General features: G+C 39.4%; 2 protein-coding genes across 2 annotated transcripts; one reads left to right on the top strand and one right to left on the bottom strand.

Annotated features, from left to right (window-relative positions):
• The first annotated feature begins 3088 nt into the window (after positions 1–3088).
• Positions 3089–19752, top strand: CCT2 (chaperonin containing TCP1 subunit 2). Its single transcript, XM_045553385.1, has 16 exons — positions 3089–3186; positions 3893–3967; positions 4057–4122; positions 4805–4916; positions 5520–5596; positions 5753–5865; positions 6700–6902; positions 8884–8984; positions 9202–9329; positions 9999–10102; positions 12565–12684; positions 13472–13600; positions 13797–13900; positions 14151–14250; positions 15484–15625; positions 19473–19752. Exons 1-16 carry the CDS (start codon positions 3184–3186, stop codon positions 19501–19503), a joined length of 1608 nt encoding a protein of 535 aa, XP_045409341.1. The 5' UTR covers positions 3089–3183; the 3' UTR covers positions 19504–19752.
• A 644-nt stretch (positions 19753–20396) lies between these two features.
• Positions 20397–23362, bottom strand: LRRC10 (leucine rich repeat containing 10). The gene has a single exon (XM_045553384.1). It carries the CDS (start codon positions 23060–23062, stop codon positions 22193–22195), a length of 870 nt encoding a protein of 289 aa, XP_045409340.1. The 5' UTR covers positions 23063–23362; the 3' UTR covers positions 20397–22192.
• Between the last annotated feature and the right edge of the window lie 2249 nt (positions 23363–25611).

Below are 25611 nucleotides of genomic sequence, written 5' to 3'. Positions count from 1 at the left end.
GCCAAATATCTAGGACCCATGGCTCTACCTTCCCATACTGTAACAAATTATAGTAGTAGTTCACAACCATTTTTATAACCTCAAAGGGCTCCACTTACCATCCGTATTGTGAACCACTAGATCCGGAAGGTATCTATAAACAATCAACAAAAGTAACGACATAATCTAAAGCAATGTATTGCTCGGATAATGGTAAATTCTTTTCGTAGAAACTTGGAATTTTGAATTGTGTAGTGTTTTAACAATTACAAAGTACTTTCACGAACATTTCATTAGCCTTAACTTAAAGACGATCTTAGCCTTAATCTATGACTAGAGTGTCTCTTTATTGGCAACCACCAATTGTCAGAGTTGTGTGTGATCTCTGGATATTATCAAGTTTTCCAGCCTTCTCACTACTACCCAAACAGCAGGAGTCTGGATGGACTATTTCAGTGTGGCTGTGGACTCCTGGTCCTTTATTTGGTTTCCCTCCCCAGGTATTCTCAGCGTTCCTGAGGAATGTTGACAAGTTCCGTAACTCTGTTGTGGTGGTGGTTTACCACTTCAACTAGTTATTTCACTCCAAATCATGACACCACCCTGGCCCCAAACTACCTCTAGTCATCAAATAACGGTATCCTATGGTGCTTTCCTAGTTCCACATCATTCCAAGCACATCCAACTTTGGCTACAGTGCTTAACAAAGCTCATTGGAAGACTGGAGATATAACAATGATAATAGCTGAGCTAAACTGAGAGCTTACTGTAGGCCAGGCACTGTTCTAAGCAATTTAGTCTTTGTGACAGTTATGTGAGATAGGTATTATCTCCCATTTTGCACACCAGGAAATGGAGGCACACAGAGGTGATGTAAGTGGAAGCTGGCCAATTAACAAAAAGCCAAGTCACTGAAAGCCAAATCATACCAAAGGGAAGAGATAGGAGCACAGAAAGGAGAGGGTTACAAAGTCTGTGAGCCACGGAGAGGGCTTAGCTAACAGAAGCCAAGACCAAGGGGCAGAGAGGAGATGAACAAGGGGAAAGTCAAACTGTCACAGACAAATGGATTCCCAAGGTTTCACTACCTCCTTAGACCCTGTAACCTATCTAATACAAATTGTTACAAAATTTATAAATAGCCACCCAAGATTACAAAACTAGTATATATTATAAAAGAGTTGAAATTCAAGCTTGTGCAGCCTGGGTCTAAAAGCTGAGTGTTTAACCTCTGGAGTGGAAGAGAGGCATTCAAAGGCCAGGGAGGTGGAAAAGGAGGAAGGGTCAAGAGATGCAATGTAGAAAGGACAAATTTCTAGGGTCCCGTCATAGAGATCTGGCTGCCTCTAGCCTCAGCTCTGTAAGGTGGTAGGAACTGCCTCCCTGTCCCCATCCAAATGCACCTATGTTTGCCCTCTTTGTGCAAAGCCTGGCAGGGAGGGGGCATTGGTTTCCCTATCACCCACAGTCTCAGGCTTGCCTGCCGGAAGACATAATAAATATTTCCAGGTCTGTAATTTTGCCCACAAGAAAAACAGCCTTTTTTCAACATTATACAGCAATCTTAGTTTTTCGTTATGACTTTTCTTATTCCCAAATGTGATTTGAGATCTGCCTATTAAAGTACATTTTCTGAAAGATGAGGAAGTTTTTCCACAAAGAACAGAAAACTCTTGGTAGTTTTAAAATAACAATTTGTCCAGCCTGAACACCCCTTTTCATGTTGGACCTTAGGAACAGTGTAAACCAGGGTCAGCAAACTTTTTCTGTAAAGGATCAGATAATAAATATTTTAGGCTTTGTGGGCCCATCCTGTCTCTGTCATAATGACTCAACTCTACCATTGCAAAACTCTGGTACTGTATTGTGACGGAGTAAAAATGAATGGTTATGCCTGTGCTCCAACAAAGCTTTATGGATACCAAAATATGAATTTCACAGAATTTTCATTTGTCATGAAATGTTCTTTTTATTTTTTTTCAACTACTTCAAAATATAGACACCATTCTTAGCTCTGGGACCATACAAAACAGTTGGCAGGGTGGATTTGACTCTTCCTAGCTTGCCAATCCCAGGTGTATATCAACTCACTTAGAGTATATCTGAAGGGTAGAAACAATTAAAAATTGAAAATACCTGTCAATGTTAGCAATTGACAAAAACTCAGGAGATCTAAGCTACTAGGGAGGCTGAGGCAGGAAGATGGCACGAACTCAAGAGTCTCTAAAAAAAAAAAAAGCTTAAAAAATCCAGGAGCTTGCTAAGTGATCAGTTAATCAAAGGGAGAAAAGTGGGTATGAGTGGATGACAGGAAACTGACACCTTTTTTTAAAGCACCAAATTTTGCTTTAGACATCTTAAGGAGTCGAAGAAAGAAAATTAAGTTTGTTTTTAGTAAATTGAAATATTTGGGATTGATCTTGATTTCTATCAAGATAGTTTGTAAGAATGTTATTATTGGAGGAAAAAATGAAATGCAAGAATTCCTGGAAATGAATAAATGGGGCAAAGATAAAGTATTGTAAATGCCTTCCTCAGAGTTCACAAAACCTTGTCCTTCTGGGCAGTCAACGTCCAGTTAGAAACAGCGTTTAAACCTCAATAAAAGGAAAGGACGTCTTCCTCTGTAATACTTAATAATGTGTAAAATTAAAATAGCAATAACATATTATTTGGAAATATGACAGTAAATAACCAAAAAAATTTTTTTAAAAAAGTTGAAAGTGGCTGTCCCTGGGTAGACGAAGTGATGAAGTAGATGAAGTATGTTCTTGATTATTAGTACATAACACTTTAAACGGTTTATATGTGCGACTTTAATATAAATTTTAAAAACTCAAATTCAAGCAGTTAAAAATGCGATCAGGAACTCCGTTGCTACGGCAACACCCCGCCCAGCGTGTCTTTGTTCTTCGGCGGTTCTACTCCAAACCCGCTCAACTCCGTCCCTTTCCTGTCTCGAGAGGGCGGCACCTCAGGGGGCGGAGCGCAAGCGGAGGCCCGCCCCCTCCAGCTTGAAAGACTGCGCTTCCAGCCGGTGGGTTCCACCATAATGGCATCGCCACGAGCGGCGGCGGCGGCGCGCAGGCCGGGGCCCCGCCCCCTTCAGTAGGGCGTGTGACGTCACTTCCGACTTCCTTTTCGCAGCAGGACGGGGGGCGCGAGGCGTGAGGGAGTTGCTTGTTTGCCGAACCCCTCGGAACCATGGTAAGCCTGGCCCCCTACCGCATGCCTCTTGCTCCTGCCTCCCCGTGCCCTGCTACCCAACTGCTCTCTCTGTCCTCTCAGCGTCGGAGGCTCCCTATATCTGTCTCCGAAGCCTGCCGCACATGGCACGCACGGGCCGCGCGGCGTGGGGCCTGCGCCGCGCCAGCCAGTGGGGCCTCCGTGCGGGCCGGGGGCAGAGGTGGGCCGTGCGGCCGGCGTCCCATTCTGACTCGGTCTCTCCACAGTCTTGGGACTTGGAGACCCGGCCTCACCTCAATCGTAGAAATTTCTAGTGCTGGGCCGGCTCCGCCCTGAGAGGGAGGGCGGAGCCTGGAGTGCCGGGGAGGGATCTCCCCGAGGGGGGAAGATGAAGGCCACGCGTTCCCGCGGCCTCCTGCGACCTCTGCCTGCTTCATCCTTAGTTTAAGATCGTGTTTAGTCTTGCCATACCTGCCAGTAAAAATCTCTGGTGTACAATTTGTATTCCTGGCGCCTTTGTAAATCCAAAAAGCCCCGTGTTGCCCTCCGTTAAGTCCTTCCCTCCCGCTTAAATGCCTTTTCCAATGATGAAGGCTTCACTTGTTTGAAAATACTGTGTTTTAAATGGATTTTCCGTTAGATATATACTTGTGAGACTAGTGGAATAAACATAAGTGTATGTTAAAAGGATTACTCAAGCTGAATGTTTCTTGATTTTACTTTTTAGGCGTCCCTTTCCCTTGCACCTGTTAACATCTTCAAGGCTGGAGCTGATGAAGAGAGAGCAGAGACAGCTCGTCTGGTAAGCCTTGTTCGCCTCATTCTTTTAAAGATAAATTGTACTTTTCTCTGTAAAATTGATTCTTACAATCTTTCTGATTGTTACTCCAGTCGTCTTTTATTGGTGCCATCGCCATTGGAGACTTGGTAAAGAGCACGTTGGGACCCAAGGGCATGGTAAGAAAAATAGGGAATTTTTATAAGTTTTACTAGTGTTTTAGAGACCTTAGTGGAAATATAATGAATAACAAACATTTTTAATGCTTTTTTATCTTTAAAACTCTTAATTATAAAAGTGAGAGGAATGTATTCTCCTTTCAAAAATGAAAGTCCCCTTGGATCACCACCCCCAATCCCACACATCTCCCCAGTGGTACCACTGTTATCATTTGGATGTACATCTTCCCAATATTGTTCATTTTTGTAGATAGGTGTGTATCTTATGTATTGTGGATTTTCTTACATACTCTCAAGTAATGTTTGTATAAAACACTATGAGTGCTTTTTCTGTAGCTTGCTCTTTTAAATTCAGCGTAAGCAAATAGTTGTCAAATAGTATTCTGTAGCTTGATTATTTTATAACTTGATTATGATTGTATTGATTGGCATTTAGTTTGTTTACATTGTTTTTGCTATTAATAGTGCCGAAACAAACCTCGTTTGTGTGCTTCTAGTGTTTCTAGGGGTAGATTCCAAGTTTTGGTTGTGGGTGTATGCATTGAAAATGTTTGAATGGATACTGCCAAATAGCCATATATGAGAGTATTTATGCATTAGCAGTATATGAGAGTACTGATTGACTCATCTATTCTTCAAGATGTACTTACGTCTTAACTTGAACCAAATATTTCCCCTTTAGGACAAAATTCTTCTAAGCAGTGGACGAGATTCCGCTCTTATGGTAACCAATGATGGTGCCACTATTCTCAAAAACATTGGTGTTGACAATCCAGCAGCTAAAGTTTTAGTTGGTGAGTGTATATAATGTTTAACATTTTGAAATCACTTTTTTTTTTTTTGGAGACAGAGTCTCTCTCTGTTGCCCTGTGTAGAGTGCAGTGGCATCATTGTAGCTCAGCTACAACTTCAAACTCCAGGATTCAAGCAATCCTTGCCTCAGCGTCCTGAGTAGCTGGGACTACAGTTGCACGTCATGATGCCTGGCTAATTTTTCTATTTTTATAGAGATGGGTGCTCACTCTTGCTCAGGCTGGTCTCCTGGGCTCTCAGCTCAAGCAATCCTTCTGGCTAGGCCTCCTAGAGTGCTAGGATTACAAGCGAGAGCCATTGCACCTGGCCCTAAAATAACTTTTAATACCCTGTGTTGACCGTCTGTACTTTCAAGTAATCGATGTCCACCACGTTTTAATTGTTGTCATTATTAAAATATACCTTTAGGAGTGTCATGTAATAATTGGTGGTAAAACTATTGTATTTCATGCCTTAAAGTTCCAAAGAATTTGTCAGGTTAGGAACTTAGGTAAGTGAGATTTAGATTGATAGTGGTTATTTTTGGAGAACTTAGTAAGCTACAGAGAAGTAATTTTAAGTTGGTAACTAATTTCTTTTTCTAGATATGTCAAGAGTTCAAGATGATGAAGTTGGTGATGGCACCACCTCTGTTACTGTTTTAGCAGCAGAATTACTGAGGGTAAGAGTAACTGAGCAACTCTAACTTTGTTTTATTGTTTGCTGCTGTGGTTTTCAATACCAGAAGTAATCGAGTCCTTCCTACATCTTTATTATTGATGAGTGTTTACTAACTTTGTATTTGTAATTTTTTATTTCTGTAACTGTTTATTAATAGGAAGCAGAATCTTTAATTGCAAAAAAGATTCATCCACAAACCATCATTGCGGGTTGGAGAGAAGCCACAAAGGCTGCAAGAGAGGCTCTGTTGAATTCTGCAGTTGATCATGGGTTGGTATACCAAAGTACTATTGTTCTGAACATTTAACGTTCTTTCATTACATGCTCGATGTGCTGAAAAGCATACACAAGCATGATCCTGCAGTTCCACCCCCAATAGTCAAAACTATCACCTTCCCAGGATAGCCACTAAAGTTAAAGTTTAGATTTCCAATCTTTTTACATGTATAATCAAACATGCAAACAAAACAAATAGTATCATTGTGTAGAGGTTGTGTTAGCCTCTTTTTAACCTATTTAAAAAACAAGTACACTTTTGGGTGTGAATATTTTCTGTAGCATTGGTTATAATAGAGTTATGCTTTTGAGTATATGGCTAGAGTGATATACTTAACCTGACTCTAGGTGAAGATTTGTGTTTTTGACAATTTTTAGCCTTATAATAATGTGACAAATTTGCTCCTAAAATGTTCTAGAAGTATAATTGCTGAGTCCATAGGTAAGTTTGTGTTTTAAGGCACTTTTATATACATTATCAAATCTCTGGAAAAAATTGATTAATATGTACTCCCACTAGCTATAAAACAATGCTTGTTACCCCGCATTATTGACAACATTTGATATTCATTGTTTGCTTGTTTTCCTTCTCTCCTTTTTTTTTTTTGTCAGTTTCATGGGGAAAATGATAAATAATATCCTTTAATTTGTGTTTCTTTATTACTGATGAGGTTTAGTTCTTTTCATATGCCTTAGAGGCCTGACAGGGTAAAATTACCTGTTGTCATATGACCATCTGGATAAAAATGTTTGAAAAGTTAGGGTTGATATCTTTGGATAAGCATTTTAAGAACAGGCATGAGTTTCTTTTTGTTTGGTTGGTTTTAGTTCTGATGAAGTTAAATTCCGTCAAGATTTAATGAATATTGCGGGAACAACATTATCCTCAAAACTTCTTACTCATCACAAAGACCACTTTACTAAGTTAGCTGTAGAAGCTGTTCTCAGACTGAAAGGCTCTGGTAATCTGGAGGCAATTCATGTCATCAAGAAGCTAGGAGGAAGTCTGGCAGACTCCTATTTAGATGAAGGTATGTATAAATGTCAAATATGAGAAAGAAGCTTTGATCAGATGCTGAGGGCTGAATATTGAGTGAATCTTGTTTTTAGTTAACACATTGACTGCCATACTAGAAAAAAGTGTTTCTTCCTTGGGGCCACAGTGTTTTGTTATGAAAATAGAATAAAAACTTCGAAAACAAAACAATCCTGTGAAAAATTTATTTTTTATTGTTTTCTGTGAATGAGTTATATGCAACTTGAAAAATACTCTAGGCTCCCAGCGTGAAGACATGTGAGTTACCTATGCTTCATGAGGCCCCTGGCTCAAAACTAGCGTGAGTTAAATACAACTCACCTGGCAGTTAATGTGTTAATTGGGACCAGTGACACTTTGCAGTCTTTTTTTTTTTTTTCAAACAGGATCTTGCTCTGTTGCCTGTCAACATAGGTTTGAACTGTGTGGGCCCAACCTATACATGGGCTTCTATTATTTTTTATTTATTTATTTTTCTACCGCCGCCGCCGCCACCTCCTATTATTTTTTAAAATTAATGTTATTAAATAACTTATTTTTCAATACAGTGGGCCCTCCATATTCACAGATTCTGCATCTGCAACCAAAAGCAGATGGAAGATACAGTATTCTCAGTATGTGAAACCTTCGGGGAGGGGGCAGCAGCACCTTTTGTATCTGCTGGTTCCTTAGAGCTGACTGTGAGACTTGAGTTTGTGCAGATTTTGTTAGATATTGGGGTCTTGGAACCAGTACCCTAAGTGTACTGAAGGGTGACTAGTTCTTTTTTAAAAAATTAAAAAAATTTTAATTTGAGAAATAATTGTATATGTTTATAGAATGTGAGGATCTAGTTCTTGAGTGATAAGTGAGTCTTAGCAACTATTTTTTTTTAATACGTTTATAGCACGTAGTTTTTCAAGGTATCTTCACCTTGTATTTACTTCAGAAAATGGCATATAGAAAGTATAGGCATTCTCTGAGAAGGAAAAAAAGGATTTAGGTTATGTTTTACGGCTTCTGCTTTTACCTGTGATTTGGAGTCTTGGTTTTGCTGTATGTCATGTGTGTCTGTTTATTTTAAGAAAGTACCAATTCTGAAAATGTTCTTGTTAAAATTTACGTGCAAGGGTTCTGTAGATTTTTAATGGGGCTGTTGGTAGGAAAAGATTAGTAAAACAAGGATAGTAGCATGAGCAGTTCTATTCTTGAATGTCTGTTTTGTGCCAGGCATTGTAATAGGCATTTTAGTCATTTAGTTCTCATTCTGATGATGCATTGAGGATTAGGTTCAGTTGAATAGAGCAGAAAACTCAAGATAATAATGGCTGCTTAAGATAAAAAAAGATTCTCACGCAACTAAAAAATGCCTGGAAAGGTAGGCAATACTGGGTTCTTATGATGGTTCCAAATCAACGGGGGTAGGCTGGTAACTAGTATCTCTCTGCCACTAGTTACATTCCTGTTTTACAGATGAGTGAATAATTTGTCTGAGGTTCCATAGCCAGTGAGCATCAAGTGCATGTTGGGGCCAGGTTTACTTGACTCCATTGACTATGGCTTTTTCATTTTACCAGCAGCCTCAAATCTTTGAGAAGTTCAGTAATTTCTAGCAATATCCTGTTTGTGTCTGAATCTTCACAGCTTCTTTTCTCTTATGTTGATTTTAAGCTAATGAAAGTGGACTTAGCCTAGTTGCTTTACATTGCAGCTCATACCTGTGTGTGTAATATATATTTGAAATAAAAGTTTCAAAGTACTGTTTAACTATCTGTACTGTGTGCTTATGCCTTCTGTTTCATATATTATTTTTTAAATAACTCACTAAGTTGATTTGGTGATCACTGGTCCAGTGGAATGCTTTATAGGTTGCAGGAACTTGGTAAATTGGACTTACATGTTTTTTGTTAAATAGTAATTTGATAAAACAGTTTTGTAAGACTTACTAATGTAGCATTGAAGTATTTAATACAGTACTATCTTTCTATTTATTATAGGCTTTCTGTTGGATAAAAAAATTGGAGTAAATCAACCTAAGCGAATTGAAAATGCTAAAATTCTTATTGCAAATACTGGAATGGATACAGATAAAATAAAGGTGTGTAACTACATTTCTTGAAATTCTAATTTCTGACTACTATAAACTCAGGTTGGAATAATTTTCACTAAAAAGCTTGAAGTATATATACAAATATTTATGCACTTACATGTACATATATTTTTTGGTATATACGTTGATGAAAATGTTGAAATATGCTGTGGGACTCTTTAATAGTAATAATGAAACTGATACTCTGTGCTTTTCTTTGTCTTAGATATTTGGTTCTCGGGTAAGAGTTGATTCTACAGCAAAGGTTGCAGAAATAGAACATGCAGAAAAGGAAAAAATGAAAGAGAAAGTTGAGCGTATTCTTAAGCATGGAATAAATTGCTTTATTAACAGGTCTGTGTTTGCTTGTGCTAACAATATTTGTAATCTGAGAAAGGAGTTTTTTGCTACAAAAGTTCATGGAGATGCTTTATATTGAATTACTTATGTTGAATTAGTGATTTGTTATTTAGGAACTGTTGTGCATATTTTTGCCCAAAATTATGGATTTTCATAATTTAAACATTTCATAGTATAAACCATTAATTTATGGTTTATGCACACTCTTCTAGTGGACATTTAGTTTGTTGGCAAGATGCATTGTTAAATATAAAAAGTCTTATAAGTAGCCTTATTAAGATTTTAAATATTTAGTTTTATTGCTATAGATTTCCAGAAATCACAGCATAAAAATACATTTTCCTTTTTTCACTTGGACTTCATTTTTTCCACATGTAAATGTTGGTAAGATTTTTGATTCATTACTGCTAAATTGCTTTCCAGGATTATGGGACCAATTTATATAGTCAGCAATATAATAAAGCCTGTTTTCAGTGCTAGCATGGATGCATTAGTATTACAATTTATAAGTCATAAGTACAGGTGAGAAATATTATCTTGTTCTCATTTGTATTTCTGTGGCTACTGGTGAGGTAAAAATGTTTCCTTGATTTTTAGTCTAATGTAGTTTATCTTGTGAAGTAGCAGTTTTAAACATACTGCTTTTATGTATCTTATTTACAGGCAGTTAATTTATAATTATCCTGAACAGCTCTTTGGTGCTGCTGGTGTTATGGCTATTGAGCATGCAGATTTTGCAGGTGTGGAACGCTTAGCTCTTGTCACAGGTATGAGAAAAAAGCATTGATTTCTCAGAAACATAATAGTCACTCTTGAATTTATTGAGTGTTAACTTTATGCAACTGATTGTTGAAAATACAAAGAAGTCCCTTTAAGGAGCTTAGAATCTCAACAGTTACTCTGAAATCTGATTTACACTTTTGGATACATTTAATTTAGTTATTTTAATTATTATGGGTACATAATTGTATATCTTTTATAGGGGTACATGTGATGTTTTGACACAGGCATAAAACATGAATAAATCAAATTGGGGTAATGAGGTATCCATCATCACCGCAGGCATTTTTCATTTCTTTGTGTTAGGAACATTCCAGATTCAGTTATTTTAAAGTATACTTAGTTCTGTTATTTATTTATTTATTTTTTCTTTTTTTTTTTTTGAGACAGTGTCTTGCTTTGTTGCCCAGGCTAGAATGAGTGCCGTGGCATCAGCCTAGCTCACAGCAACCTCACAGTCCTCGGCTTAAGCAATCCTACTGCCTCAGCCTCCCGAGTAGCTGGGACTACAGGCATGCGCCACTATGCCCGGCTAATTTTTTCTATATAGATTTTTAGTTGGCCATGTAATTTTTTTCTATATTTAGTAGAGACGAGATCTCGCTCTTGCTCAGGCTGGTCTCGAACTCCTGACCTCAAGCAATCCACCCGCCTCGGCCTCCCAGAGTGCTAGGATTACAGGCGTGAGCCACCACGCCCGGCCAGTTATGTTATTTTTAATATACTAAATTATATGCCAGGTTTGCCGTAGGTGCAGATTTCTTTTTGTTATGTTATTGCTTTAAAGATAATAGGTTTTTTTCCCTCAGAAACCCAGAAGATCACTGTTGTAAACATAATTTGAACAAAGTAGAGGTTAAAAAAGGAGTCTTTATTGAGTTTATTCACTTATTTCTGTTGTTAAGTAATTGAATGCTTTGTGTACAGTATAGTAGTACAGTTATAATAGTTACCTTTATTGAACACATACTGTCTGCTGGAGAGAGGGTCAAGTACTTAACTTATACTTGCATATTACTTTTGTTAATTTTTAACAATTTCTGAAAGTAATAGATATTGAAATAAGTGAAACAATACAGCAATGTATGATGAAAGTCAGTATACTCCAGCACCTTTCAATAGAAGTATGAATGATACAATCCCAGTTGTACTGAGTAGAAATTGTGTTTATAAGTTAGATATGTCTATGTCTATATCAAAATGACAGAGTGCAGCTTGTTTGTGTTTTCTTGAGGTAATGGTTTCTCTAGGTAGTGCTCAAAAAACTAAGTTTAGCAACCTTTATCTAAATGTTAGGTCCTTGAAAATGAATGAATTGAATAGGTAGTAAAGTTGGCTTGGCATCTGGGAATGAGAATTAAGGAGACCTGAGTTTTGAGATATGAAGTCACTAGGATTGTTACATTCCATTTGGAACTGTCATGAATAGTAGAAAAAATTAAAGTGTACTAATATTTGAAGAGTAGACTTGGTCTCATCCCAGAATGATTTCTTAAAACACTTTATAATTTGGAGATATTTTTCTTTCATTAATTATTTTGAAGTGGGTTTACCTGCTTTAAAGGTCTAAGAGATAAATGTTAATGATATCACATTCAGAGGATAACCTGATATCACAAGGTCTTGATACCTGAAATTATTTCATGCACACACACACACACCCACCCACACACACCCAGAAGAAAATTTACTGCATCAATCAGACCAACTTTATGGCTACAAAATCGATCCCATGCTGGCTCTCATCCTTAGGTATTTAGTTGTAAGATATATGACATTGATTCTTGCAAATGTCTAGAAATGTCTTGTGCTGGGCATGGTGGCATGTGCGTGTAGTCTCAGCTACTTGGGAGGCTGAGGCAGTAGGATCACTTGAGCCCAGGAGTTCAGGCTTTTAGTATGCTATGATTGTGCCTGTGAGTAGTCTACTCTATTCCAGTCTGGGGAACGCAGTGAGATCCATCTCTTTTAAAAAAAAAAAAAAGGAAAGAAAGAAATATAAGCAGATGTAGAAGGATCAAGTGAAAATGCTCATAAGACAAGTAGTCTTTGTTTTGTTTTTAATTGCAAGAAGAAATAGACTAAGTCTTACTTTTGGATATGATGTCTCAAGTATCTATCTTGTCTCTCATCTAGAACACAAAACAGTCTCTGAAATTTCCCAACCAAAAGTAAAAAGAACTTAAGCTTTTTATTTTATTTATTTTAAAAAGAAAATAGAGACGAGATCTGGCTGTGTTGCCCAGGCTGGTCTCAAACTCTTGGGCTCAAGCTATCCTCCTGCCTTGGCTTCCTAGAGTGCTGGGATTATAGGCATGAACCAATGTGCCCTTCCAGCAATCAATTTTTAAAATGTCAGATAACATGTTTTCTATCCATTACTGCTTGCTAGAAAACAGGAATTTTAAACCTGTCATGCATTTAATTAATACATGTTTACGTTTTATAGGTGGTGAAATTGCCTCTACCTTTGATCACCCAGAACTGGTGAAGCTTGGAAGTTGCAAACTTATTGAGGAAGTCATGATTGGAGAAGATAAACTCATTCACTTTTCTGGGGTTGCCCTTGGTGAGCGATTATGTAGATCCTGGTTAAGGTGCTTGAATCTTTGGTAGGCTCTGTTGAAGTGAAAGATGGTTACTATAGTTACTAGAAAATGGTATCTTACAAGTCTTTTTTTTTTTTTTTTTTTTTTTTTTTTGAGACAGTGTTGCTTTGTTGCCCTGGCTAGAGTGAGTGCTGTGGCGTCAGCCTAGCTCACAGCAACCTCAAACTCCAGGGCTTAAGCAATCCTACTGCCTCAGCCTCCCAAGTAGCTGGGACTACAGGCATGTGCCACCATGCCCGACTAATTTTTTTTTTTTTATATATATATTTTAGCTGGCCAGATAATTTCTTTCTATTTTTAGTAGAGACGGGGTCTCGCTTTTGCTCAGGTTGGTCTCGAACTCCTGACCTCGAGTGATCCACCCGCCTCGGCCTCCCAGAGTGCCAGGATTACAGGCGTGAGCCACCGCACCCGGCCGGTATCTTACAAGTCTTAACTCTTGAAACTTTAAGATATGATAACCATGAGATATATATATATATATATGTATATCATGTTTTGTTTCAGTCCCTTTTGAGGTCAACCTCATTTCTACCATGCCTTAGTGAACATAGTTTTTTTTCTTGATTACTTGGAGCCGTTATGAACCTAGATTGTTAGCAAAGAGAATGCGTAACAGTAGAAGATGCGTCAGCTTTCAAAACTTAGTATTACAAAGCACACCTACATAAGTAATAGAAAGCAAACTGTTTTATGTTTTATGACTTAGGTGGTCACTGTGATATAAAAATATTGTTTTGCCTTTAGGTGAGGCTTGCACCATTGTTTTGCGTGGTGCCACTCAACAAATTTTAGATGAAGCAGAAAGATCTTTGCATGATGCACTGTGTGTTCTTGCTCAAACTGTGAAGGATTCTAGAACAGTTTATGGAGGAGGTAAGCATTTAGAAAATATTGAACATATTTTCTTTTATTAACGTACAAGAAATGGTTTTAATGGTTCTTATAGAAACTTTATATTCCCTTTGCTCTTAATTTTAAAATGCTTGACATATCTGAAGGGAAGTCAGAAATTCATGTCTTGAAGATAACTGAGCATAACAATATTTTTTTCTGGAATTTTAATCTGTAGGCTGTTCTGAGATGCTGATGGCTCATGCTGTGACACAGCTTGCCAATAGAACACCAGGCAAAGAAGCTGTTGCAATGGAGTCTTATGCTAAAGCACTGAGAATGGTAAGTTAATACAAATAAGAGATCTGAATTTAAATTTTGTGAGTAACTGATAGTTTTAAGATGAATAGAAAATGAATTGGTTAACACCTCTTTTAAATTTGATTCTGGAGTATATCCTCTTTGAGCAGTAATTAAAAGGAAGCATATTTTACGTCGTTTCCAAATGTTTAATTTTAACAAGTTATCCTACTTAGTAAATCAATGGTTCTGATAGTAGAGTAGGTAGTTAATTGTTTTCTTCATTTTATAGTTGCCAACCATCATAGCTGACAATGCAGGCTATGATAGTGCAGATTTGGTGGCACAACTCCGAGCTGCTCACAGCGAAGGCCATACAACTGCTGGACTGGGTAAGAAATCAAGGGGAACTTTGTAGTGGTTGTTAAAAGTAATTGTCTTCAAGTTTTTTTCTTTTTTTGGTGGAGGGAGATAAAAGTTCTCATGATAACCATGTAAAAGATTCCTGTGGCCCATGCTTTTGTAACCATTGTATATACTTGGAAAATGTGTTTAACTTCATATTCTCAATACTACCAAAACTGTTGTTCCATAAGAGGTATGATACTAGTTAAAAGATTTGTAACTATGACTATAGGATTTAAATACATAAATAGTACTCATAGTCTGAAAAAAGTGTAAACGATTGTGTTCCTTACATACTCAGTGGTAACTCCTAATTTCATAATGAACTTATTTTGAGACATTCTTGAGCACAGATCACAGATCTCCAACTCTGTAGGTCTGACAAGTTGTGTAGTACATTAAAGGAATAGTCTTAAGCAGGTAGATAATCCTGTCATTAAACAAGAGAGGGCCAATTACTAATCTTTCAGAAGATGAAGTAGAATTCTTAATGAGAAGTTGCGTAGATGACTTCTAAATTTTCTTTCAGTTCTTAAGATTGCATGTTAGGCCGGGCGTGGTGGCTCACGCCTGTAATCCTAGCCCTCTGGGAGGCCGAGGCGGGTGGATCGCTCGAGGTCAGGAGTTCAAGACCAGCCTGAGCGAGACCCCGTCTCTACTAAAAATAGAAATAAATTATCTGGACAACTAAAAATATATATAGAAAAAATTAGCCGGGCATGGTGGCGCATGGCTGTAGTCCCAGCTACCCGGGAGGCTGAGGCAGTAGGATCGCTTAAGCCCAGGAGTTTGAGGTGGCTGTGAGCTAGGCTGATGCCACGGCACTCACTCTAGCCCGGGCAACAGAGTGAGACTCTGTCTCAAAAAAAAAAAAGATTGCACGTTAGTAGTGATAAGCAAATTCTTGCAATAATTTTATATAGATAGGTGCAGATGAAGATAGATAGAAAATTAATGTAAGTGGTCTGGTATTCTGTATAATTTTTTGTTATTTGACATTTGGTGCCCTCTTTATAGATGGATCAGTGGTTTACCTTTTAATTTTTTAAAGGCTTTCCTTGAGCGCATTTATAGGTGGATCCTCTTACTAAATCAAGTTGTTGGGTGTTGTACTCTTATTTTATTAATAACAGGATAAATTTCATTTTTTTATAAATCATTAGAGGTGTTTTGATATAATAGTTTGTTAAAACTACTTAAAATAAACACTTTTTATTCAGATATGAGGGAAGGTACCATTGGAGATATGGCTATACTGGGTATAACAGAAAGTTTTCAAGTGAAGCGACAAGTTCTTTTGAGTGCAGCTGAAGCAGCAGAGGTGATTCTGCGTGTGGACAACATCATCAAAGCAGCACCAAGGTACTGGTAGCACTTCTATTTCTCAAAAAAAAAAAAATAACACTGAAACAAAATAGGAAGCTATATTTGATAATTGTAATTAATGGAAAAGTGGAGACATTTTTGCCTAGATAAAAGTATTTCTGAAGCTGTTTAAACTATGTAATCACACCTCTTACATTTAAGCTAGAAAAGCTTAGGAGGTAAGAGGGATGGGCAACAGAATTTAAAGGGCACAAAAAGAACTGGGCTTGGAAAGTCGAGTACTGGAGAGCCGGGGGGTTAGGAGGAGGGCCTAGTGGCAAGAGCTTAAGCACATAATGTGCAGGATTTCTTAGTGTTTTTATGTCAGCAGTTTTTCTTTAATATTTAAAAAACTCATTCACACAAAAATGGGTAAATGGCAAGAAAATCTTAATTCTTGAAGATTCAGTTAATAATTTTTAATTGCTTTTGTGAGTAGTTACCAAAACCATTCATTTTACTGTTAGTGGGAGTTCAGGGAGATGAGAGAGTGTGGCTGCTTGGGCTAGGAAATAATGATGAAGATGGTGAGAAGGGATTGATTATGGATGTATTTTGAAAGTGGAGCCGGGAGGGTTGGATATAAGGTATGAGAAGAAAGAGAATTAAGGATAATTCAAGGTTTTTGTCTGGAAAAATAGAGTTTCTCTTAGCTGAGATGGAGGAGGCTGTGGGAGGGAGGAAGAAGGAAAGAAAATGGGGGTTTCAATTTGGGACATTTAGGTGTCTTATTAAGGCAGTTGGATAGTTGCGTCCATAGTTCAGGGGAGAAGTTCAAGCTATACTTACATGTTTAGGAATTGTCAGCCTGTATATAGTATTTAAAACTGAGACTGGTTGGATCTCTAAGAGTGAATGTTACAGCTAAAGAAGGAAAGGGATTTTAAGTACTGAAAGCTGGAGAACTCCTATGATAAGTTTGGAAAGATTCAGAGCAACCAGCCTAGGACACTAAGAAGGAATGTACATGTGTGGAAAATTGTTAAAACTGGGTGATAGGCACATAAGGATTCATTATACAATCACTCTGCTTTTATATACATTGGACAATTTCCATAATAGGAAATTCTTAAAAGGAAGGGATGCCACTGAGGTAGGAAAACCAAGGAGTTATCTAACAAAAGCCAAATGAAGAACGTATTTAGGGAGAAGGGGTGATAACCTGCTAAAATGATAATAGGCCAAGTAAGATAAGGACTAAAAATGTACCTTAAAAATTGGATTTAGTGGCTGGGGCAGTGGCTCACGCCTGTAATCCTAGCACTGTAGGAGGCCAAGTTGGGAGGATTGCTTGAGGCCAGGAGTTTGAGGCCAGCCTGAGCAACAGCGAGACCCCGTCTCTACGAAAAAATACAAAAATTAGCTGGGCATCATGGTTTGCACCTGTAGTCCCAGCTACTTGGGAGGCTGAGGCAGGAGAATCTCTTGAGCCTAGGAGTTTGAGGTTGCAGTGAGTTGTGATGTTGCCACTGCACTCTAGGCCGGGCAACAGAGTGAAACTCTTGTCTCAAAAAAAAAAAAAAGAAAAAGTGGATTTAGCAACATAGGAAAGCTATTGATGATTTTGACAAGGGGTTTTAACGTGTCAAAATTGAAGGAAACAATAGTCTGAGATAGGTTCAATAAAGACTAGAAAAGGGGAATTGGAGAAAGTGTTTATAGACCACTTTTTTTAGGAGTCTGTTGTGGATGGGAGCAGCGAAGTGGGGTAGTAGAGTAGTTAGAGAAGGTGTGGGTCTTACTGTGAAAACTCAGCATGTTTCAGTGGGAGAGATTTAGTAGAGAGGGAATAACATGCAGAAGAGGGGAGCAGTCCACTAGGTAGCTAAGAGAGGGCATGGAGATCTAGAGGGCCACAGGAGGAGATGCTTTTAGATAAGAGCATGGGGAGTTTATCCATAGGTACGGGAGGGGAGTAGAAATACTGGAAAATTACACCCTTAAATGAACTAAAATTACAGGGAATTCCTTTGTGCAAAACTTTGCAGCACTCATTTCACTGGCTTGCTTGTATGAAGGATAACTGTCTGGTTACTATTAGAGGATGAAGAGTAGGAAATGATTTGGATGTTGAGAGAAAAGATGAACTGTGTATTTAAGTCCACTGTGATGTAATGGAAAGAACATGGGGCTGAGAAATCCAGAGATTTTTTGACTGGGAGGGTAGGTTAATGGGAAGCATATTTTGATAAGACGTGAGGGAAAAAGTTGACGGAAAGTTTTCTTGGAATAATAGAATGCTGTGATGCCTTCTGTTGTCTTTAAGCAGAATGATAGCAAAAGGTAACTGAGTTCTCTAAAGCTGCGGTCCCCCACCCCGGGCTGCGGACAGGTATGAGTCTGTGGCCTATTAGGGACCCTGCCACAGAGCTCCATCATCTCTCCCAGCCCTGTCTGTGGAAAAATTGTCTTCCATGAAATTGGTCTCTGGTGTCAAAAAGGTTGGGGACCACTGCTCTAAAGTGTTCTGACTTGGAGGACAAGGTCACGTAACCACACCTACTCTCAGAAATCTTCACAATAATTCAGTGTCCTTATCCACAAATTACATTAGAAATTCTGAGTAATTTGCAGTAAAAAAAAAAAAAAAACAGGAATAATTTTTGTTTAACTCAGCCTTCCCAAACTTACTGGACTGTGAACTTCTTTTTTATACTCCTTACTACCCTCCAAAGGACTCATTTTTTTTTTTTTTTTTTTTTGTTGTTTTTTCCAGATTAGTGCCCTATGATAGCTGCTTGGTAACTTTTTTGAGAGTGGTTAGCATCCTGGTTCCCCCATTAAGCTACTGAGGTTAGAAGGTTTGAGTCTGTTGTTAGCACTTTTTCAGCTGCTTCTCTTAACTGTTGTGCTGGCCTTGAGAAGCAGTGTTTCAAGTTTTTGCTCCTTGAACAGATATTAAGTAAAAAAAATTTGTTAGTGCCCTTGCCATTCTGTCTTTCCAAAAGATTGTCATGTGCCCTTCACTTTATGGTCACCAAAGAATAAAAGATGTGAGGGATGACATTGGCATACTTTAGTGAGTTACACTATCCAATCACCAGCTTATCCATTGGCAGTTTTGTTTTTTTTTTTAGAGTAATAGCATTCCAGAGATTTTAATCTAGAAGCCCCAGAGCCTTGTCACTTTACAACTTCTGGTTAAACGTAATTATCTGATTAATTTAGTAAAATTCCCTAACACATGAATTAGCCCTTTTCTGGAGAATTCATCTTTGTTGTGTAGGCTGGTTGGAGGAGAAGTTGAGAACTGTTAAATAACTGCAGGCCTTCACATTCCACAGATTTTCTAATGTCCTGTTACAATAACATAGTATTTGAAGAATGTTAGTCATGAGGTAGAAACATCTTTAGAGAATTGGGTTGTCTTATTCCTTTTTCTGTTTCTTATAACAGAATACCTATAAGAAAAATTCATTTCTTACAGTTATGGAGTCTGTGAAGTTCAAGGTTGAGGGGCTACATCTGCTTAGGTCCTTCTTGCTGATGTGGACATTCTTCAGAGTCCTGAGGTGGTGCCGGGCATCACATGGCAAGGAGGCTGAGCTGCTAGCTCAGGTCTTTCTTCCTTTTTTTATAAAGCCACCAGTCCTACCCCCATGATAACCTCATTTAATCTATTCATGAGAGCAGAACCCTCAAAGACCCCACCTCCCAATACTGCCACATTGGTGATTTTCAGCATGAATTTTAGAGGTGACAGACATCAAACTATAGGATTATAATGGTTTTAATAAAATTAGGATTCTAACCTAATTTGTATTTAGTTTAAAACTTTGGTTAAAATCATGCCTTTCAATTTTTACTGTTGACTTTTTTCTTAAATGTATGTTTTTCCTTATAGGAAACGTGTCCCTGATCACCACCCCTGTTAAGCATTCCCATATGCTGTTGATCTTTGGACCAGTTCATAACAAAGTTGTGTTTGAAAGACTTTAACCTCTTGATGACGACTGTGGAATCTATGTTTATGCCCAGTATTATATCCTTAAGTTTGGACATTTTAGCTGACCTTCTGTTTTAACATGGGTCTAATTTATTTGCTGTGTCATTTTCCATACAGTTCAGTTGATTAAAAAGTTCATTTCTCATACTGTGCATTAAAATAAAAATTTGAACAATTACTTAGTTCCTATGTCTTACTGATTTATATGTACCCTGTTAGAACTCTACTTAATGGAAATTAACAATTGTATTTTCAGTATAGAGTTGTTCCACTTAAATGATTGACCATATACATTTATGGAATAATTATCTTGATTAATACAAGCCCAAGTCAAATGTGATAAGCACACATACATTAATCTTTTTGATTTTGTTGCTGTGCTATAAATATACTCAATCATGTATAACTTTTACTACCCATTTAATTTTGTGTAGTGAAAGTACCATAAACTGTAGTACTCGTTTAGTTTTGTTTCTGAGTGCTTTTACATTGGAAGAAATTATGGTTTCTGTCAAGTTTGCAAAGGTAGTATTTTAAATATTGGTTATTGCACGATGCTCTAAGCACCTCTCCAAGTGTTTTGTGGGGTAACACTCTCTTAAAGAAGATGAGTATAGTTAAGACTTAAGCACTGTTTCCTCCTCCCCCAGACTTTTGGTTAAATGGATGAGAGAGAATGAGAATGGGCATAAGTATGTGAAAACCTACAGTGAAAACATTTTGAAAAGCAAATGTAGTGAACACTCAACCATATTGTTTGAGAAATGTTGATTTGTTGTGTATTGACTGAGAAGAAAACAGGCTTGACAGTGGGCCAAAATGTTTATAATTTGACATTTAATTCACACTAGTCAGCTCATTAGATGAGAGCTCTATATGATGAGTTGGCTTCACTCTGTTTTATGGCTATAGTTCAGCTACATTAGAAAAGGTGGGTCCATTAATCTTGGGAGGGAGAAGACAGGGTCAAAAGAAAGTCAGCAATCCATAAGCTTTACTGTAGATAAAGCTTAGAAGGCAAGTTCTGTTGACAAAAGTTTCTAGCATCAGCTGAGTATAGTTGGGTTTCAATCATTAGGAATGAGAAAATAGACTATAAATCCTAGCTGTCTAATAGACATCTGAACTTGTTACTAAAGGAGTTAAACGTGTGACCTATAGGTATAACCTATTATGTTAAATGATTGAAGGGGCCTTTTGGCAGTCTGATCACTGTGTTATAGATGGGAGGTGACAGTAGGAAGGGATTACACAGTATCATGGAACTTTCTCTTCCTCTGGTTTAGCAAGAAGTATTTCTGATAGGAAGACATACATGAAAATAATGTTATCGTATAATGTCATTTTAGAAGCAAACTTTGCTGGGTTAAGATGCTTTTATGGGAAAAGTACTTTTTAAAAGCTCAGTATAGTATGTCTTATTTAAGATGATAGTTTTTGTTTCCTTCTTTGCTGAAAAAGTTCAAGCACATGAAGGATTATGTTATTAAATCATCCACCTAACAGCAATTTCTTTAAAGTTTATATATTCATGGGAAGTTTACAATTTACATACTTCCAAAAACAATACCCAAAATACTGAAGTTTATACACTGTCAAAAGACTCTATAAAAATAAAAACAAATCAGAACAAAGGCAGAGATACTTGGACTAAAGAGTCAGAGACTTTGCATATACACTACAAACAACCGTGCAATTCAAGTTTCACAGTGCTTGTTTCAAGTGAACAGATTTCTCACTACCTTTAACCTAATAGGATTCTGGAAATATGGTTTCCCTCCAAGGACAGGGATTCAGTTGAGCTCAGTTCTGGTTCATCAGTGTGAATAAACAAGGGCTTTTCCGCAGGGAAGCAGCCAGGAATCATAACAAGGCTTGACTTACATGAGACCGCATTGCTGAAGAGCAGCTCTGCTTTCCAGATGACTTCCAATATTGTCAGTGACAGTAAACTGCTGGGAGCAGACCTTGGGTCAAACCTTTTAGGGGAAACGAACTAAATCAACACGAACCACTGTCAAGTTTAAAGTGGCAGCCAGACTCCACAAGAGGCATTCTCCGTCAGGGGGCTTTTCAGCAGGCGCTAAGCTGCTGGGGGCCATGTTTCATCTCCAGCCCTTGCAACAAAAAGCTTCTTTCTGTGAATCTAACTGACGGACTAGGTAGAAATGTCCTTTTCAGTGGCCTGACTCAGTAACAATACGCTGATACTCTTTATGGTCATTCATAGTAAAGAATATATATCCTGCAAAGGGGCAGGCTACCTGAACACTTAGTTGTATGACAAATACCTTATTTGAAGAGCTCATGAGCCTCATGACCAGCCACTCTGAGCCAAAGTATCCTGGCCTTTGCTCTTTACTATTTTAAAAACTGCTTGGAGAAGCCATTTTCTTGCAAAAAAGTTAAGATCACTCTGGGTTGCTACACCACCAACAGCATGACAACTTCCTCCTGGAGAGATGCTGTTGGCCAGAAATGTTTTCTCCTCCATGTGATGTGGCTATGGCATTTTACCTAGCTCTCCATCAGCCCCTACTGGCAGAGCCACCCCAGAGGACCCAGAGCAATGCTTTCCACTCTATCGGAGTGGTCTCTGGAACATACTTGTCATTGGCCTACGAGTGAAGCTCCTTAGGAACTGCTAGGAGGGGCTGGGGGGATGAGGCAGGAGCCTGTGCCTCCTGGCTTTCCTCTCGGACCAGCGCGTAACGCCGGGCTTTTCTGGGGTCAGGCTCTGGTGTCTCCTCTGCCCATCTTCCCACACGGCGCACACCTTTGGCCACCTTGGGTGCGTTCCTGCAAGGATTGTGGTCATAGATGACCAGCTTCAGGCTTGACAGGTGGGCCAGGCTGGGGAAGTACCGAATGCTGTTCCGGTCCACGTCGATTACCTCTAGGAAGGGCATGTGGAGCAGCACTGGGGGGAAGTTGGTCAGCAGGTTGCCTGAGAGCCAGATGGTCCTCAGCTCCTGGAGGTGCCGGAGCTGGCCGGGCAGCAGACGCAGGGCATTGGAGCCGGCATGCAGAGTCTTAAGGAGACTCAGCTCACAGACCACGTCCGGCAGCTGGGTGAGGTAGTTGGCCTCGATCCACAGGGTTCGGAGGTTCTGGAGCAGGCTGAGCTCACTGGGGAGATCGCACAGTTTGTTGTTGCCCAGATAGAGGATGCAGAGCCGTTTCAAGGTGCACACCACCTGGGGCAGAGCCTTGAAGTTGTTGAAGTCCAAGGCCAGGATCTGCAGGTTCTGCAGCTGTCCCAGCTCCGGGGGCAGGCTGTTGAGGTGGTTGTCACTCAGGTAGAGCTTGACCAGCTCCCTGAAGGAGCACACGTGCACGGGGCAGCGGCGCAGCTGGCTCCCGCTGAGGTCCACCATCCTGTCCAGCGGCATCTCTCGGAGGTCTCCAACCACGTAGTTCTGGCAGCGCTCAGCAGGGATGAAGGCCATGAGGGTCCTGATGGTGTTCCCCATGCGGACGCCGGGCATGGCGAGCCCCAGTGGCCGACTCAAGCGGGGCTGGCTCTGCAGACTGCTCTGGGGCCTATCCTTCCCTCCCGTTATAACCTGGGGATTGCGTGACAAAAGCCAGTCTCTTTGACAGAGAAAAGTGCTCCTGATAGCAACTTGAGTGTCAGGCGACAGGTCCAACAGACAGGCCGGGGCCAGCAGGCCATGTCTGACTCACATGCTTGCCTTTAATCACCTAAACCCCAATCCCCTTTATCTACTTTTTTTTCATTTCAAGCTGAAAATAGATTTGCTGGTTTTATTTTTAATGATAAAATATTGACACATTACATAAAGGTATAGAAGAAGAAAGTGAAAAACACCTGGAGTTTGACTCCCCAGGGATAAATACTGTAAACATTTGAATGTGTCCTCTAGCCTTTTTGTCACAGATATCAATTTGTTTTAAAAAATTGCACTTTAGGAGTCTTATGTTTTTATCATAAGATATCATGGACATTTTTGTTTGCAGGTATCTACACAATTATTTTAAACACCTGCATAGTATTCCATTATATGGATGTACACAGTCATTTAAACCGTTCTCTATGGTTGGGCATCAAGGTTGCTCACAATGTGTGACTGTTATAAACATCCTTGTTCACACTGACATGAGCATGACCCACTGATTTCTTTAGGAAACATACTTAGACGTAAAGTTAGGCATCCTTTAGAAGGTTTTTGCAGTGAAGTTTCCTCCCTACCCAACAAAACCTGAACCAGTGTGTATACCCACCAGCAGTGGTTACAGGTGTCCACTTTCTTGTTTCTTCATTCTTATTAGGTGATATCTTTCCACATTTTAAAAACTTGTCTTTGACAAAAGGCAGGTAGAAAAGCAGAAGAAAGAGAAGAAGAAAACTAGCTTTCTAGAGCCTAAGTAAATCCCGATGTATTCCTACGGCGCAACTGTGTTGGGTGTATTTGACGTCCCACCGAGGGTCTGTGCTCCCCTTCTACAGCGTCAGGTTGTGGGGAAGCAGCTGTCGGCCTGGGACATCTCCTAGTACATGTGTAGGGTGGGGGCTCTTCAAGTTCTGGCCAATGGAATGTGGGCGGAAGTGTTAGATGTCACCTCTAGATGTGGCTCTCTGTAAAACAAACTTCTCACCCTTCTCCACACTCTTTCCCCATCTGCTGGCTGAATAGTGTCACCCAGGGTGACTTTAGAAGCCACCAAGTATGTGGGAGTCACATGATGAAGGTGGCAGGGCCTTGGTCACCCTGGATTCCTGAATCAGTACTAGGAGCAGAACCCCTTCCTTCCCCCCATTCCCCACTTGATCACCAATTGGATTAAGGTAAATGAGAAATAAATTTCAATGATGTAAAGTCATTGAGATCTGAGAGCTTATCTGTTATATTACCTTATAAATAGAGCAATTGTTAGAAATAAGGAGGCCAATCTGCATACATTGATATAGGAAGCTACTCAGGACAAATAAAGTGGGAAGGGGAAAAAAAAGCAAATTTCAAAACAGTTTTTTATGATTCCCATCTGTGAAAAAATATGCGTATAGCCTTGTGTGTGCATAAAAATGTAAGAAATAATGGTGATTATCTCTGGGGAATCTGCCTGAAGATTTCGGGGGTGATAGGGATGCTGACTTTTCCATTTACCTCCTTTTGTACTATTTAATTTTTCTTTTAAAAAAAACTATGGACACATATGATTTTAAATTTAAATACTCTATTCCATAAAAAAACCCAATCCATCAGCCGCCTGCCTGCTGTCTGGACAGAGTGTCTGGATGTGTGGGGAGGCCTGGCACCCCCGGCACCCCCCCACGCCTTTGCTGCTCCGCTGCTCCAAGCAGACCGCAGCGTGGAGGAGCGTTCCACCGAGTGGCGACGTCCCCAGAGCTGTTCGGTGATGCAGCATCACCACCCACCTCCCACTCACAAGGTCACAACCGAAGTCAGTGTTCCTGGACTTTCCACACATTGAATGTCAAGGGCCATTATCTCGAGCCCTCCCCTTGCTTTGCTTATTTGTACTATAGTAAATGGCCTCTCAGCTGTGCTTTGCTTCTATATTTTGCATGGTCCGTGGGGGCCACAAATGGTTGTGAAGCAGCTGCCCCGATGCTATCCCTAGAAATGATAATAATAATGTCCATACCAATTATTACTTACTAAATACTAAGCACTGTGGCAGATGCTTTACATATGTTATTTATTCTTACAACACCTGCCAGATAAATATGTTTTACCCCACTTCTCAGACGAGAAAACTGTGGCTCAGAGAGGTTTAATGTCATTGAACACCTACTATGCTCTGGGTACAGGGAATCTGCTGACGCACAAGACAGAAGGGACCCTGATCTCACAGAGTGTGTAATTCTATCAGGGCCTGGGACGGTTCCTGTTAAGCCACACCAGGTGGCAAACTTTGTCCCCACACACAGCACTTCATTCAGCACTTTAATTAGCTTTGAGGTGCAGCTGGCTTTTCCTTTGTTTGGACTCATGGTGACCATGGTGCCAGATGCAGAGAAGAGCTCCCACGGGCAGAGTCCTGGAACTTC

Source organism: Lemur catta, chromosome 6 (genome assembly GCF_020740605.2).
Source record: "Lemur catta isolate mLemCat1 chromosome 6, mLemCat1.pri, whole genome shotgun sequence".
Classification (NCBI taxonomy): Eukaryota; Metazoa; Chordata; class Mammalia; order Primates; family Lemuridae; genus Lemur; species Lemur catta.
The sequence above is the reverse complement of the archived record's forward strand: the minus strand, read 5'-3'. Positions and strand labels throughout refer to the sequence as shown.

Excerpts from the sequence above, each read along its gene's own strand:
- CCT2 (XM_045553385.1), top strand. Across the intron at positions 4,917-5,519 it reads AGCAGCTAAAGTTTTAGTTG|ATATGTCAAGAGTTCAAGAT; the intron begins GTGAGTGTATAT and ends TTCTTTTTCTAG. Across the intron at positions 5,866-6,699 it reads AATTCTGCAGTTGATCATGG|TTCTGATGAAGTTAAATTCC; the intron begins GTTGGTATACCA and ends GGTTGGTTTTAG.
- LRRC10 (XM_045553384.1), bottom strand. The coding sequence starts at position 23,062 with ATGCCCGGCGTCCGCATGGGGAACACCATCAGGACCCTCATGGCCTTC.